Below are 13136 nucleotides of genomic sequence, written 5' to 3'. Positions count from 1 at the left end.
CTTTCTCCGTCGAACCACCTACCCCTCCTCTGGCTAACCCTTTGCATCCTCTTTTATTTCCTCTTCACTCTGCATTTTCTAGTTTCCCTTAATCGACCCAATCAACTTCCCTGTTCCTTTCATTCTTTCGTAAATCTTCCCGTTTTTCCTCTTACTCTTTTTGCTCTTGCTCTTATCCACGTCTAACTATCAATATTACTCTTAATCATATCCTTATATTATTCTTACTCTTCCTGTGAACTTCTTTTTAAATTTCTCTCAAACCAATACCCTTATTCTTCCTTTTACTCTCTTTCTCTTGGTCTCCTTACTTTTCCCACTTCCTTGCCCCTGTTTTCACATCTCTTTTCTGTCATATTCCCGTTTCCAATGTGTGAGATATATCGAGTTAAACTCTTTTCTGCACATTACATTGCTAAAGTAAAAATTTTCCCTTCCTACTCTTTTAAAATTCATGACCGCACTATAAGGGCCGTCAAATTTTTGTTGTTGTACTACTGAGATCACCTGCCTGGCTTTATTGCGTCATGGACTCAAGCATTAAAATAATATTTTTGTAGCATATCTTCGAATTATTCTTTGCGTGCTATCAAACATACGTGCGTACGTCTTGCCCCGTTACTCTTTAATCCACGACTAAACCACCATTACTAGGATAATTTTACAAACCACTAACATTTTAGTATTCACTTATTTAACATGAAATTGTATCTGGAGGGGTCCAGATTCACTACAGCAAAGTAATACCGACCTATAAAATACCGAAATAGACTCGATAAAATCCTTAATACGACCCCCTTGTAATTCTAACAAAAACTTCAAAAGAGTCCAGATATATTCGCTAAATGATTAAGGTGCTAGCACGACCATCTCGGGAACGATTTATATGGCCACATTAAAACTTCAGGTTATCGCTCCCTCCCCACCCCCAAGTTCCATGAGGAGCTTGGGATCGCCAGAGCCTCGTCTGTTAGTGAAACAGGATTATTCGGAATATTTCGGCAACAACCTCATAAAAAATCTGTCACGAAACGAATTGAAAAATAAACTTGATATAAACTTCAAAACAAACCAATAGTCTCCAAATAGTGGTACTAAGATTATTTAAATAATTTTGAAACCATGCCTAAAACAGTTCTGAAACTATACCGAAATATTACCCAATTTTCATGTGATTTCCCCAAAATTTATCCAAAATGAACCCAAAAATATTTCCGAAGCACTCTTAATCCTCCTCAAAAAAGTTTCGAAAATAAACTTTCCTGAAAATGCATTGTAATATTTCCAAAAAAAAAATATCCGATATAATACCAACATAATCCTGAAATAATCTGAGAGTTGTCAGTAATGACCCCGAAATATAACTTAAAATATCCTGAATGCAATACTGAAATACTTCGGAGATAGTTCCGAAATGGTAACAAAAACAAAGTCAAGTTAATACGAAGATAGTACTGAAATGAGATCGAAATTGTTATGATCTAACCTAGAAATCAATCCAAAAAACTTTTCAAAATTGTTCCGATGTAGCCCAGTAAACATCTCGAACATATTTCGTAAACGGTCCCGAAACATTCCAGGAATAATGCCGCCATACTGTCGAAGTTATCACGAAAACTCTCCCAAATGATCCTCAAAATGTACCGAAATGATATCAAAAAAAAATCCTGAAATGATCCGGTGAAAATTACGAAATGCTACAGTGGTCAGGAAATAGTTCTGAAACATCTCCAAAATTATCCCAAGATAGTCTAGAAATTATACCGAAGGCAATCACGAAATTTTCCAAAGATAGTGCCGGAATGGTCAAAAATTTCTCTGCAACGCTGGGAAGTTAAAAGTTATGTGTGTTCCATATCACTTATTTTATCTTTATATTAATTACTTATCTTTTTATTTTCCTAAAATTTGTACCTTTCTTTCACAGGTTGTTCCAGCATGGCATGCACCCGATCATCATTCAATACCGGAAATAATATATACACATCCCCCGAAAGGTCACCCATCCACCTATTTACATGGTGCACCAATACACGAGACCTATGGTCCATCTTTTGAGCACAATGAAGGCAATTGGGAGAATTCAGGGCCAGGTCTCGGGTCAGAGTAAGTATAATATTGAAGGATGTAAGGATTAACATTGTTTAGTAAGTAATTTTTAGGTATACTTCATCCAAATAGCTTTCCTTAAACATTCCTCTAAATTACCAAAGTTGGTTGTTGCTTATAGCCTACTGAGCTTCAAATTAACAAAATAGAATCGCTTTAGGAGCATTTTGTGGAGCATATAGCTAGGTTTTTGAGATTACAATCAAGCGGGTTCTGCTATATCGACTGCTGGTATGGTGGCAAGCACTGAAAACGACGAGTCGTAGCTAAATGTAAGAGTTGCTAGAACGGACAGTGAAAGGTAGTTTCAACGGAGCTCTAATATTAACACTTGCCTTAGCATTGAATGTTATGTTGAGCATACATTCAGTCGATATTCTGTCGAGCGATTACAAGGTAGAAAGGTTTCTCTAGGGCAGACTGAACCGTTAAGAATTCGGAGTTGCGCTGGTAGACGAAGTGGAGTCATCGAGCCACTTGTGCTTAATTGTCCAACAGAGATTCGCAGCAGTTCAGCATTCAGTCGCCGTTCACATTCCTCTGCCTTCCAAATTGTCGTAGTAACTTCTCTAAAAATTCTGCTTGACCATCCTTATTTCAGTTTCGTAAATATCTTAGTCCTGTTGGCTTTGTTGCAGAACCGCACTCGGAAAGCTCCTAAGATGGTCTGAATTTATCGAAAAATCAAAGCGTTGACAGTTTAATGCGATATTGCTCGTTGAGAAGAAGTCTTTAACCAAGAGCCAATAAATGAACAGTCTCCAAAAAGTCCCGAAAACTCTCTAAAAATAGCCCAATAAAAAAATAGTGGAAAGCTGATAACACAGAGAGTCCCGAAACATTCCAGATAAAATATATATTTATATTTATATATTTATTTATTTATTACGACTCTAAGAGCCTAGTTCAAAACTTAACAATATGATTGCATTAATTAACAATGTGTACTTAATCTAAATTTTTAAATAAAAAAAAAAAAAATCCATAAATGGTCCACTATAGTCCTGCAACTATCCCGTAAGCCATCCGGAAATTATACAGAAGAAGTCTCGAAATTATCCTTAAATCGTTCCGAAATGATCCGGACCACAATTCGGCAGTGACGCATGTATAATTGCGTAATGATTCCGAAAAGTTCTAATAAAGTCCATAAACCATTTCCGAATTGATACCGCAAATAGTTCCAAAATGATCTTGAAAGAGCCCCGTACTTATCCTTAAAATATTCTCGAAAATGCCCTGAAAATTTCCCAAATATAAACTTATTTCTATTGGATTTTTTGCGACCTGTGTTCTCGCAAATATTTGGCGATTCTGCTGGCTCAAGGTCTCTTCAAATAAAACACATAGGTTTTTTTCTTTCCGATATATTTCGGTTACACTACGGTAACCGTCCTCAGGGAACTACAAACGTACAAAAAATTTTTTATTAATAAATAAAATCAAAAACTTTACAATAAAATTGATTAAAAATATCACATACATTATTTTACACGTCCTTCCGTCGTGACGTGGAGTTTGGTACTGGTCGTTTGTTTGTTAGTAAATATTTATAGTTGTGAGCGGAATGGTCAATGTCAGTTTTATAGTTCAGTCTAATGTGTTCTGGAGTGTTTACGATATGTAGCATTTCCAATGTAAATCGCTTATTGTAGTGTTGCTCTTGTTGTAGAATGCTCGCGCTCTCGAAGCTCGGTATATGGCCGCTAGCTGCACAGTGAGACATTAGTGCAGTTTTTTGATTATTAGACTGTTGGCAATATTTTAAATCTGATTTGTGTTGCGACAATCTGGTTTTTAATTTTGATTTTGTTGTTCCTACGTAAACGCTGTTACATGGTTCGTTGTTTTTGCCGCCGCATGGGATTTTATATATGACATTACTTTTTTCGGTTTCGGGTATCTTTGATTTTGTTTTGTTAAAGAAACACCTTAATGTGTTGTTAGGTTTATGTGCAATTTTAACTTTTTCTCCGTCATAGCAATCAGACTTTGCGAGTCGTTCTGATAACCGCGGTATATATGTTACGGATCTAAAAATGGTAGGTTTTTCTGATTTTTGTATTCCTTTGTTAGATTTTGCATTTTTAATTAATGTTTTAATAATGTTGTTCGGGAAATCACTCGCAAAGTCTGATTGCTATGACGGAGAAAAAGTTAAAATTGCACATAAACCTAACAACACATTAAGGTGTTTCTTTAACAAAACAAAATCAAAGATACCCGAAACCGAAAAAAGTAATGTCATATATAAAATCCCATGCGGCGGCAAAAACAACGAACCATGTAACAGCGTTTACGTAGGAACAACAAAATCAAAATTAAAAACCAGATTGTCGCAACACAAATCAGATTTAAAATATTGCCAACAGTCTAATAATCAAAAAACTGCACTAATGTCTCACTGTGCAGCTAGCGGCCATATACCGAGCTTCGAGAGCGCGAGCATTCTACAACAAGAGCAACACTACAATAAGCGATTTACATTGGAAATGCTACATATCGTAAACACTCCAGAACACATTAGACTGAACTATAAAACTGACATTGACCATTCCGCTCACAACTATAAATATTTACTAACAAACAAACGACCAGTACCAAACTCCACGTCACGACGGAAGGACGTGTAAAATAATGTATGTGATATTTTTAATCAATTTTATTGTAAAGTTTTTGATTTTATTTATTAATAAAAAATTTTTTGTACGTTTGTAGTTCCCTGAGGACGGTTACCGTAGTGTAACCGAAATATATCGGAAAGAAAAAAACCTATGTGTTTTATTTGAAGAGACCTTGAGCCAGCAGAATCGCCAAATATAAACTTATTTCTTGATCTCATGATCCAATTTTCCGTGGAAAGTCCCGAAATGATTCTACCGGGATCCAGAGATAGTCCTGAGATGGAGCTCAGTATCATGATCAAGGTTAATATACTAATAAGAGCATAACTTAAAAAAAAATTCAAATAAACTATCCCTCCTGCCATTTTCCAAAGGGTATAGCCAGTCGATTTTTCCAGGCTTTAGCCTCTCACTGTGTGTAAAATTTCACTCAAACCCCTCCCGCCGTTCTTGCGTGATTGAGTCGGAAAAATAAAAATTTCGACATCCTTACATCCAACCTTTTAGATATTAATTCGATTCGGGGATATATTCTTTTTTGTCGTTTTCATTGTTGTAATATTTTTAAAATCACATCCCTATATAATACTTGTTTTATTAAATTTATGTACATAAGAGTGTGTTTCTCTCATATCATCTACCGCACAATCATCCAAACATACACTCACAACATCCTACATTTTTTTGTTTTTTCTCCTCTCTTTCTCTCTCTTTACATGTATGTGTAAATGTTACAGTTACATTGGTGACATAAATCGCGCGGCACAAGTTGATGAAAATTCCAGTTTATTCAAACCCAATCCTGAGAAAGATGCCAATGAAATACTTATTTGGGGTTTGGGCACCACACAGCCAACAAATTCACAACAACAACATATGAAGCAGCCTCAAAGGTATCGGCCGGTAACACCGCAACAACAACATCAAACACCTACACAACAACAGCGACCGCCATCACTTGTACAACAACAGAAATTGCAATTACAACAGCAACAAATGCTAGTACAACAAAAACTGAAAACACAACAGAAACAACAACAAACACATAACCTACAAAAGCCACACGCCACTAGTCAAAGTTTTAATCCATTTTTAAATGGTGATGTAAATTCTAAACAAAGGTGAAATTATTTTTTAATTCAAATGATGCAAAATACTTTTCTAATTAGGTGGACTTAAATAAGCCGTTTCGAAATAATCTATTTAGATTTAAAGCGACATTACCTTAAATTTTTCTATAGTTAGTATCAACAAAAAAGCTCGGTACTGATTCTGATATTACTATATGTGCATTAGGGTGGTCCTTAAAAATCAAAATATGTATTTCTTTCCAGTGTCCTCCCTTGGAACTATTCACTATAAATAAGAGTGATCCTTAAAGTCGAACTAACTACTTCTTCTTGGTATTACCCTTTCAAATCCTTAACCCATGTTCCTTTTCCGAAAAAAAAAAATTTTAACATTGACCTATGCAAAAAGCTACCAATGTTTGTAGGTTGATTAGGGTGGTATTTGTAAAAAATTCAGACTTTTTCCGGTCTTAACCTTTCAAACGGTAAAACCACGATCCAACAATATTAATTACAAATTGTGTTCCTTACTAGAGACGATTTAGTGTTACCGCACAGGGATCAAAGCTAAATGAAATGAAATATGACATATACACTTTATTGGAACCGATTAAACACTAAAGCACGGTGGGTACGCTAGATATTGACTACCCTAATTTATGTATAAAATTTTGAGTAAATCGATTAATTAAAAAGACTTTTTGGTATAGGTTGATCCTTAGGTTAAGGTAAAAGACAGGTGGACACTGTTTTGGTCCGATGCGGTACCACATACTCAAACGGCGATATTGGCTTCCAGCTATTAAGATGGATACTACCTCGGGAGAGTCCGAGCCGAAATATATCTCAATAAACGCTAATAACTCCGCTGACCGTCGGAGTCAACATATGGCCAGAAAGACGACTACACACGACAAAAGGTGGTTTAAACCTAGCGCTTTTTTAACTGATTTGAGTTCCACCTGTCCAGAATCAGTAAGCAAGTGACCAATGGTGTCACAAAGTCTCCACTCGCTGCCGCATTCAGTAAACCGAAGCTTGCTAGGGTAAAGACATCAGCCTGACAGCCATGGATAAACGTATGTCCTGGCCCAAAACATAATTTGCTTCATATAGTATTAATATCAGACCACAATGGAAGCAGAGGAAGGGGGTGGCTCCACAGTCTGCTGGAAGGACCAGATAAAAAACGACTTAAATTCCTTTGGTGTTACCAGTTGGGGCCAGTTACACCAGCGAAGATGCGATAGGCGCGACTTATTGGATGGTCATAAGCGCCAATGGAGCTAGTAAGTGAGTTAGACGCCACCGCAAGTGAGGTCCAGCAATGTCTGACCGTCGCATGACTACATTAGTAGGTTTGAAAGCCTATAACAGCTACAGCGTGGGATGGCATCTTATCTACCGTACCAAAAGGCTCACCACACTTCCGCCCCATATTAGTTTCCCCCTTCCATTCATCTTTTGTAAGAATATGAGGGTTGAAGCTAGCAAAAGAAACGGCAGTCACGGCACAGTCTGGCTTGCTAGGTATAAAATCGAAGCTGATGAACAAACTGGAGTGCTGCAATTAACAAGCTCTCATCCCTCTTCACGAAACTTTTTAGCTGTTCGGACAGCTGCCAGTTTTCCTACGATGCCAGTCATGTACAGTGCGTTGTTTCTTAATAGAGCTGTTCACGAACAATCGTCTTGAGCATCATATCGTACAAACTCTGGTGATAGCCCACAGCATTTGCCAATTTCCTTTCGAAATTTCGCAATTTAAGACAACCGAAGCCTTCCTAGCCCTGTAATCAAATTGCAATTTCCATGAAAGCTTGCTGTCAAAGAATAACCCAATTAGCACTGTCAGGCAGCATCATTAATACCATTCAGGAATCTTTTAGCTTACCGTATATGGAACGAACTTCGTTTATTCAACGAATACAGTTTAAAACAGCGTAAGGCAGACAACTTGGCCACGACACCGAGGTAACCTTATAAAACATCACTCAGTGTATTCTGAAACTACTGCTAGGCATTAATTGTAAAGTTATCGCCATGAACAGCAACAGGTGAGAGAGAGGGCATCCTGTTGCATACGGCGTATAACTTATCTCTGAGCGGTTGCTCCACACTTTAGTTAAGAGAAAGTACATATGATAGCGTGTTATCGATAAACTATCGAAGTGTTAACGGGATGTCTGTTATCGACGTGATAACTCGCTTTTAATAGGCAGTTTATGTCCTGTTATACATATTTTGGACGAGTTGTTTGTTATTCATTTGTTATCCGTATCGATTTAATATCGAAAAATTATCGATTTCGTAGCGAAAAATTATCGAAAAGCTATCGATGTGTTATCGAAAATATATCGATTACAAATCGATAACTTTTCGATAGCAAATGAAAATTTTTTCGCTAATACTGTTTTCACACAGAAACTTAATGATCTCATTTCACCTTCTAATGAAATCGTAAATTGTTTGCTTTCACACAGAAGTAACTGCTCGATTAGTATGAAGGATGAAATGTCAAGCGCATAAAATGACAATGCTATATGACAGACAATCATGGCGGAACGATACAAGTGGCAGCATGGTGACATACCTACAAACATAAAAAAATTCCATGTACTTGTAAATTCGATGGACAAATGTCAAAATCGTACTGCGCCGGTAGTTGATGTATCAAATCAAATAAAAAAGGTTATAATCAGCTGTTCGATGCGGCCACCTTGTATCGTTCCGCCATGCAGACAATGACATTTACTTTGACAAATGACATATTTAAGCACTGAACACACCAAAAACTAAGAAGCGGAACGCTGCCAACAGAGTTGCATTTTGCTTTTGACTTCATTAGGCATTCGACTAGCTACTAATGAAATAATTATAGATTCGAATTTTGTAGGGAAGATTGAGCTCAATAAGCGTCTTAATGTAGAAAACTGCCTTTATTATTCAATAAGCCGTCTGTGTGAAAACAGTATAACGAATTGTCAAATTTTAAAAAAATCGATAACTTTGCAATACTAAGTCGATAACTTTTGAATAACCTTCTGATAAGAAATTAATACTTTTTCAATATCAAATGGATAATTTTTCGGTAATAACGGATAATTAGCTGATTATGAACTGAAAACTAGTTCGAATAATCCCAAATTGTTCTCTGATACATATCGCCCGACTACCTGAACAATGACTAAAAAGTCCAAAACAATACCGAAATCAACGCAAAATAGTCCCGTACTGCTCCCAGCGTTATAAAAAAAAGTCCAGAAATTATCTCAAAATGATCCCAGAAGTATTTGTTTGTGGCAGACCGTAAAAAAATCATAAATAACCAAATCTCACTGAGAAAGCCATTTTTGGTTCTTGGAAATCGGGTGTTATATGCGATTAATAATTTTCCTGATGGGTTAGTGTAGAAACAACCTTTACAGGGAACTGAGAGCTTTACGAAAAAGACACTCCCGCTTTAGACTCGTATACCTGCAGCCATCCAGCTACATTATACTGTGCTTATTGAGTACAGTCCAATCCGACCATACAAGACAATTACTTACAACATTTGTATATGTTTTCAATTAAAATTTTAACTCAATGTCACCCTCACTTTATTATATACCCATCACTTCTTTGTCATTGACAATATCCTAATTAAGGCTTTGCATCATTCCCTTGTCATACATAATACCCAGTTCAGTTTTTGGCAATCGTCATTAACAAATAAAATAATTTAAAAAAATATGTTTTCTTAATAAAGAAGAGGGGACCAGCTGTAAATATGTTAACACACGCTTCTCTTGATGCACAAACATTTGTGTGTTATATTTTGTCAACATAAACTTTAATTATAATATATTAATATTTCAATTCATATACATATAAAAATACATACATTTGTCCAGGTGTATATACTCCTACTATTATTATTAAGAGCTTTCGTCCACATAGCTCATGCAATAATAGTTCACTATATTTTCATGGAATATGTTGTTTTTATTTTTTTTTTTTTTGTTCCTTAATTTCAGTGCATTTCCTACGAAATTTGACAGTCCATACCAAGCACAATCTGCACCAAAGCCAGTGTATGCACCCCCACCGTCACATGTGCAACAACCATCACCTGAGGCATTAAGTGCTGCAGCACATATAGTCGCCCAATATGATCCGGCACGTAATAGTCTTGCGCAGCAACAACAAAAGCAGGACCAACTTAAACAGCAACAACTACAGCAATTATTACAGCAACAAAAGCAGCAATTGTCGGTGAGTGCATACATAATGATGATATCTGTCTTACGCTTATAGGGTCTACACATAGTGAGTTACAGTTAATAGTTATTTTCAATAGGGGTACTCATGAAAGCATTTAAACTTATAAGGTGTAAAATTATATCCATTTACACACGCTGTTATATGAACGCACCTAGAAATACTCTTGATAAATTTGATTGTTTATCAGCTGTATTATTGCCAAAAAAATTTTTTTTGATTGTTATACAAATTAAAAAATGCAAAGATTAAGTGAAAAATCAAAACTAAAACGTCTTTACTAAGATATTCTTGTAAATGACTTGCTGATGTTGGAGATTTCTGATGAAAATGCCTGCTGTAATGTCTGCAAGGTTGCATTCCTTTGAGTTTACCGCGTTTACACAATGAAATGTGCGCGTAAATTTATACAAATTGTGTAAATGATTTTTCATACAAAATTTGACAGTTCGTTTATGCACTAGATATTTTTATACGTTTAAACACTTTATAAGGCATTTATACGGTTACATGAGTCCCCCTAATGTGAAAATACATATTTTAGTATTAGTCATACAGATGTGACCCTGCCTGAATCGTGAAAATCAAGATATATTTGATTTTGATGTCGAGTCAGCAGGTACACAGCTGACTCGTGAGTCAGACGCACCGTGTGTGGGCCCTATTAATCGTAGGAAAAATTTTGACATTCGACTTTTTGAATATAAATGAAGTCATAAATTCCTTAATGTGCCCCAGTTCAATAAAAAGTACGAGTTTATTTCGGATTTGGATATGCATAACATCCTATAAATAACCGAACAAACGGGTGTGGCTAAGGGGTATTTGAGTATACAGTTTTGTACTCCGTCTGACAAAATATAGGCCTCTCAAGGTTCGCATTAATTTCTTCCATATGAGGGTCCATAGCTTCTTTTCTCATATGGAAGAAAATCAGAGACACTCTTTGGGAAACAAATTTAAAAAAACTAACTCGGATTTTTGAAAGAGCTATAACTTTAACTTTGGAAAGTCCCAAGCACATTCGCTTTTTGCGTCCCCTTGGCGCTTACCTTGTGGCTTAAATGGAAGGTCAGGCAGCTAAAAAAGCGCTGAGCTGCAAAACTATGTGGTCAAGCGTAGTCAACGAGTACTTGAGATAATATAAATATGAATGATTCGAAAACAATACCGAAATCATCCCGTAAGCAATCCCAAAAATTCAGCAAATATTCTCGAAATTTACCAAAAGCAATCTCGAAATGTTATAAAGGTACTGCCCAAATTATCTCGAAATAATCCCAAACATAATACAAATATAGGTTCTAAATGATTTCCAAACGCTCCCGAGATAGTTTTAATATAAATTAATTAGAACTGAGTTACCAGAGATAATGTTATCATAAACAAATAGTTCCTGGCTATTTGAGAAGAGCTTCGTCGGCTTCTTATCGGTAATAACCGAAAACGACAAATTATTATTTGATTATCGGCTCATTATCGTTGGCGAATTATTACTGTCGAGTCGATACGTCGAGAGCTTGTTATCGCGTAGTCATCGACTTCTCATTGGTTTCTTATCAGCTTGTTATCGATGAGTTACAAGTGTGTTATCGTTTATTTATTGAAGTTCTAACAGTATCTGTTTCATTAAAAAACACAAAGTCGTCGATAACAAATCAATAACGCTACGATAAGCTGATCAGAATACTCCGAAAATTATCGATATCGAATCGATAAGTCTTTGATAACAAATCTATAACTTATAATAAAGAAGTGATAACTTCTCTAAAAAAATCGATAACTTTCCCATAGTAGTCTATAACTTTTCGATAACAAATGGAGAAATGTCCAGAAGCAAATCGAAAACTTTTGGATAAAAAATCGATAGCGGCGATAACGTGTGTCAAAATTTTCCAAAATAAATGAGCACCTTTGCGATAGTAACTCAATAACCACTTGCTAATAGATCGATATCAAATCAATACATCGTTGACAACATGTCGATAGCTTTTCTCTAACAAATCGAAAAATTTCTTTAAAAAATCGGCAAACTTGTTGATAAATTACTGATAATATTTCGATGAAAAATCGATATTTTGCCAAAATATACCGATAAATTTTCGATAACATATCAATAACTGTTGGATAACAGATCGGTAACAAATAGATAATATTTCAATAACATATTCATAACTGTTTGATATAAAATTGATAGTTTTTAATCAATTACATTGGTTGAGCTGAATGACCGCGGTTAATGAATTAAACTTCCTTTTGGTTTGTTTTATATTCATAAACTTTAATTTTGGTCGATATTTCGACTTCAATCTGAAGTCATCATCAGGGCTGAAGACAAAACAATAACAATAGTTAATTATACAGAACATACATATGAACACATGAATAACAAAATATGACTTACACATATGGACATGTGTGATCGACTGATTGGTAATATGAGTAAAAAATTACAAAGAAGTCGAGAAAACAATAGAAGAAACCAAAATATAAACATCTCCTCGAAGTGGAATGATATCAAAGAATACACGTTGCTATCTAAAGAGTTATTTCTGAATATTCTTGAATTTTGCGTAAAAGAAAATAGATATTTTAAATATAACAACTAGATCTACGAATAACGGTCAGGAATGCCAATGGGTTCACAAGTCTCCCTAGTCATAGCGGACAGAGTTCTGGAAGAGCTGCTAACGGAATTCGAGTAAGAGTCAACAACCAAGCCAAGCCTGTTGACCAAATATGGGGGCCCGCGATTTAGAGGTAATATGACATTCTTTTTTGATTCAGGAGAGTCTTTAGTTGTGTAGAGGGTTATTTTCATACCCCTAGGTGACTAGGGTCTCGAGATATAGGCCAAAACATGGGCCAGTGAATGCCTAGACAGTGTTTATACAATATGGATATCAAATGAAAGATGTTGATGAGTGCTTTAGTACAGAGTAATATATTATCCAGAGACGGACTGAAACTAGGACTAGGACTAGGACTGGAACTGAGACTCGGAGTGGGACTGGGACTGGAATTGGAATAAAATACATACCACCCTCTGGGACAGGCAACAAGGGATGCA

General features: G+C 35.8%; 1 protein-coding gene across 3 annotated transcripts in view; it reads left to right on the top strand.

The window, feature by feature from the left end:
• The window catches only part of Osi17 (DUF1676 domain-containing protein Osi17), a 93438-nt gene that overhangs the window by 46196 nt on the left and 34106 nt on the right, over positions 1–13136 (top strand). Inside the window, exons 4-6 of one of the 3 annotated variants that reach the window (XM_067763041.1) lie at positions 1928–2106; positions 5471–5626; positions 9823–10060. In XM_067763041.1, coding sequence (XP_067619142.1) covers positions 1928–2106; positions 5471–5626; positions 9823–10060 — 573 coding nt within the window. Of the gene's footprint in view, positions 1–1927; positions 2107–5470; positions 5855–9822; positions 10061–13136 lie in introns of all 3 variants that reach the window. The other 2 variants (XM_067763040.1, XM_067763042.1) reach the window with 2 other exon arrangements.

The sequence above is a fragment of the Eurosta solidaginis genome, chromosome 1 (assembly GCF_040869045.1).
Source record: "Eurosta solidaginis isolate ZX-2024a chromosome 1, ASM4086904v1, whole genome shotgun sequence".
Lineage (NCBI taxonomy): Eukaryota > Metazoa > Arthropoda > Insecta > Diptera > Tephritidae > Eurosta > Eurosta solidaginis.
This window is presented reverse-complemented; position numbering and strand designations above follow the sequence as displayed.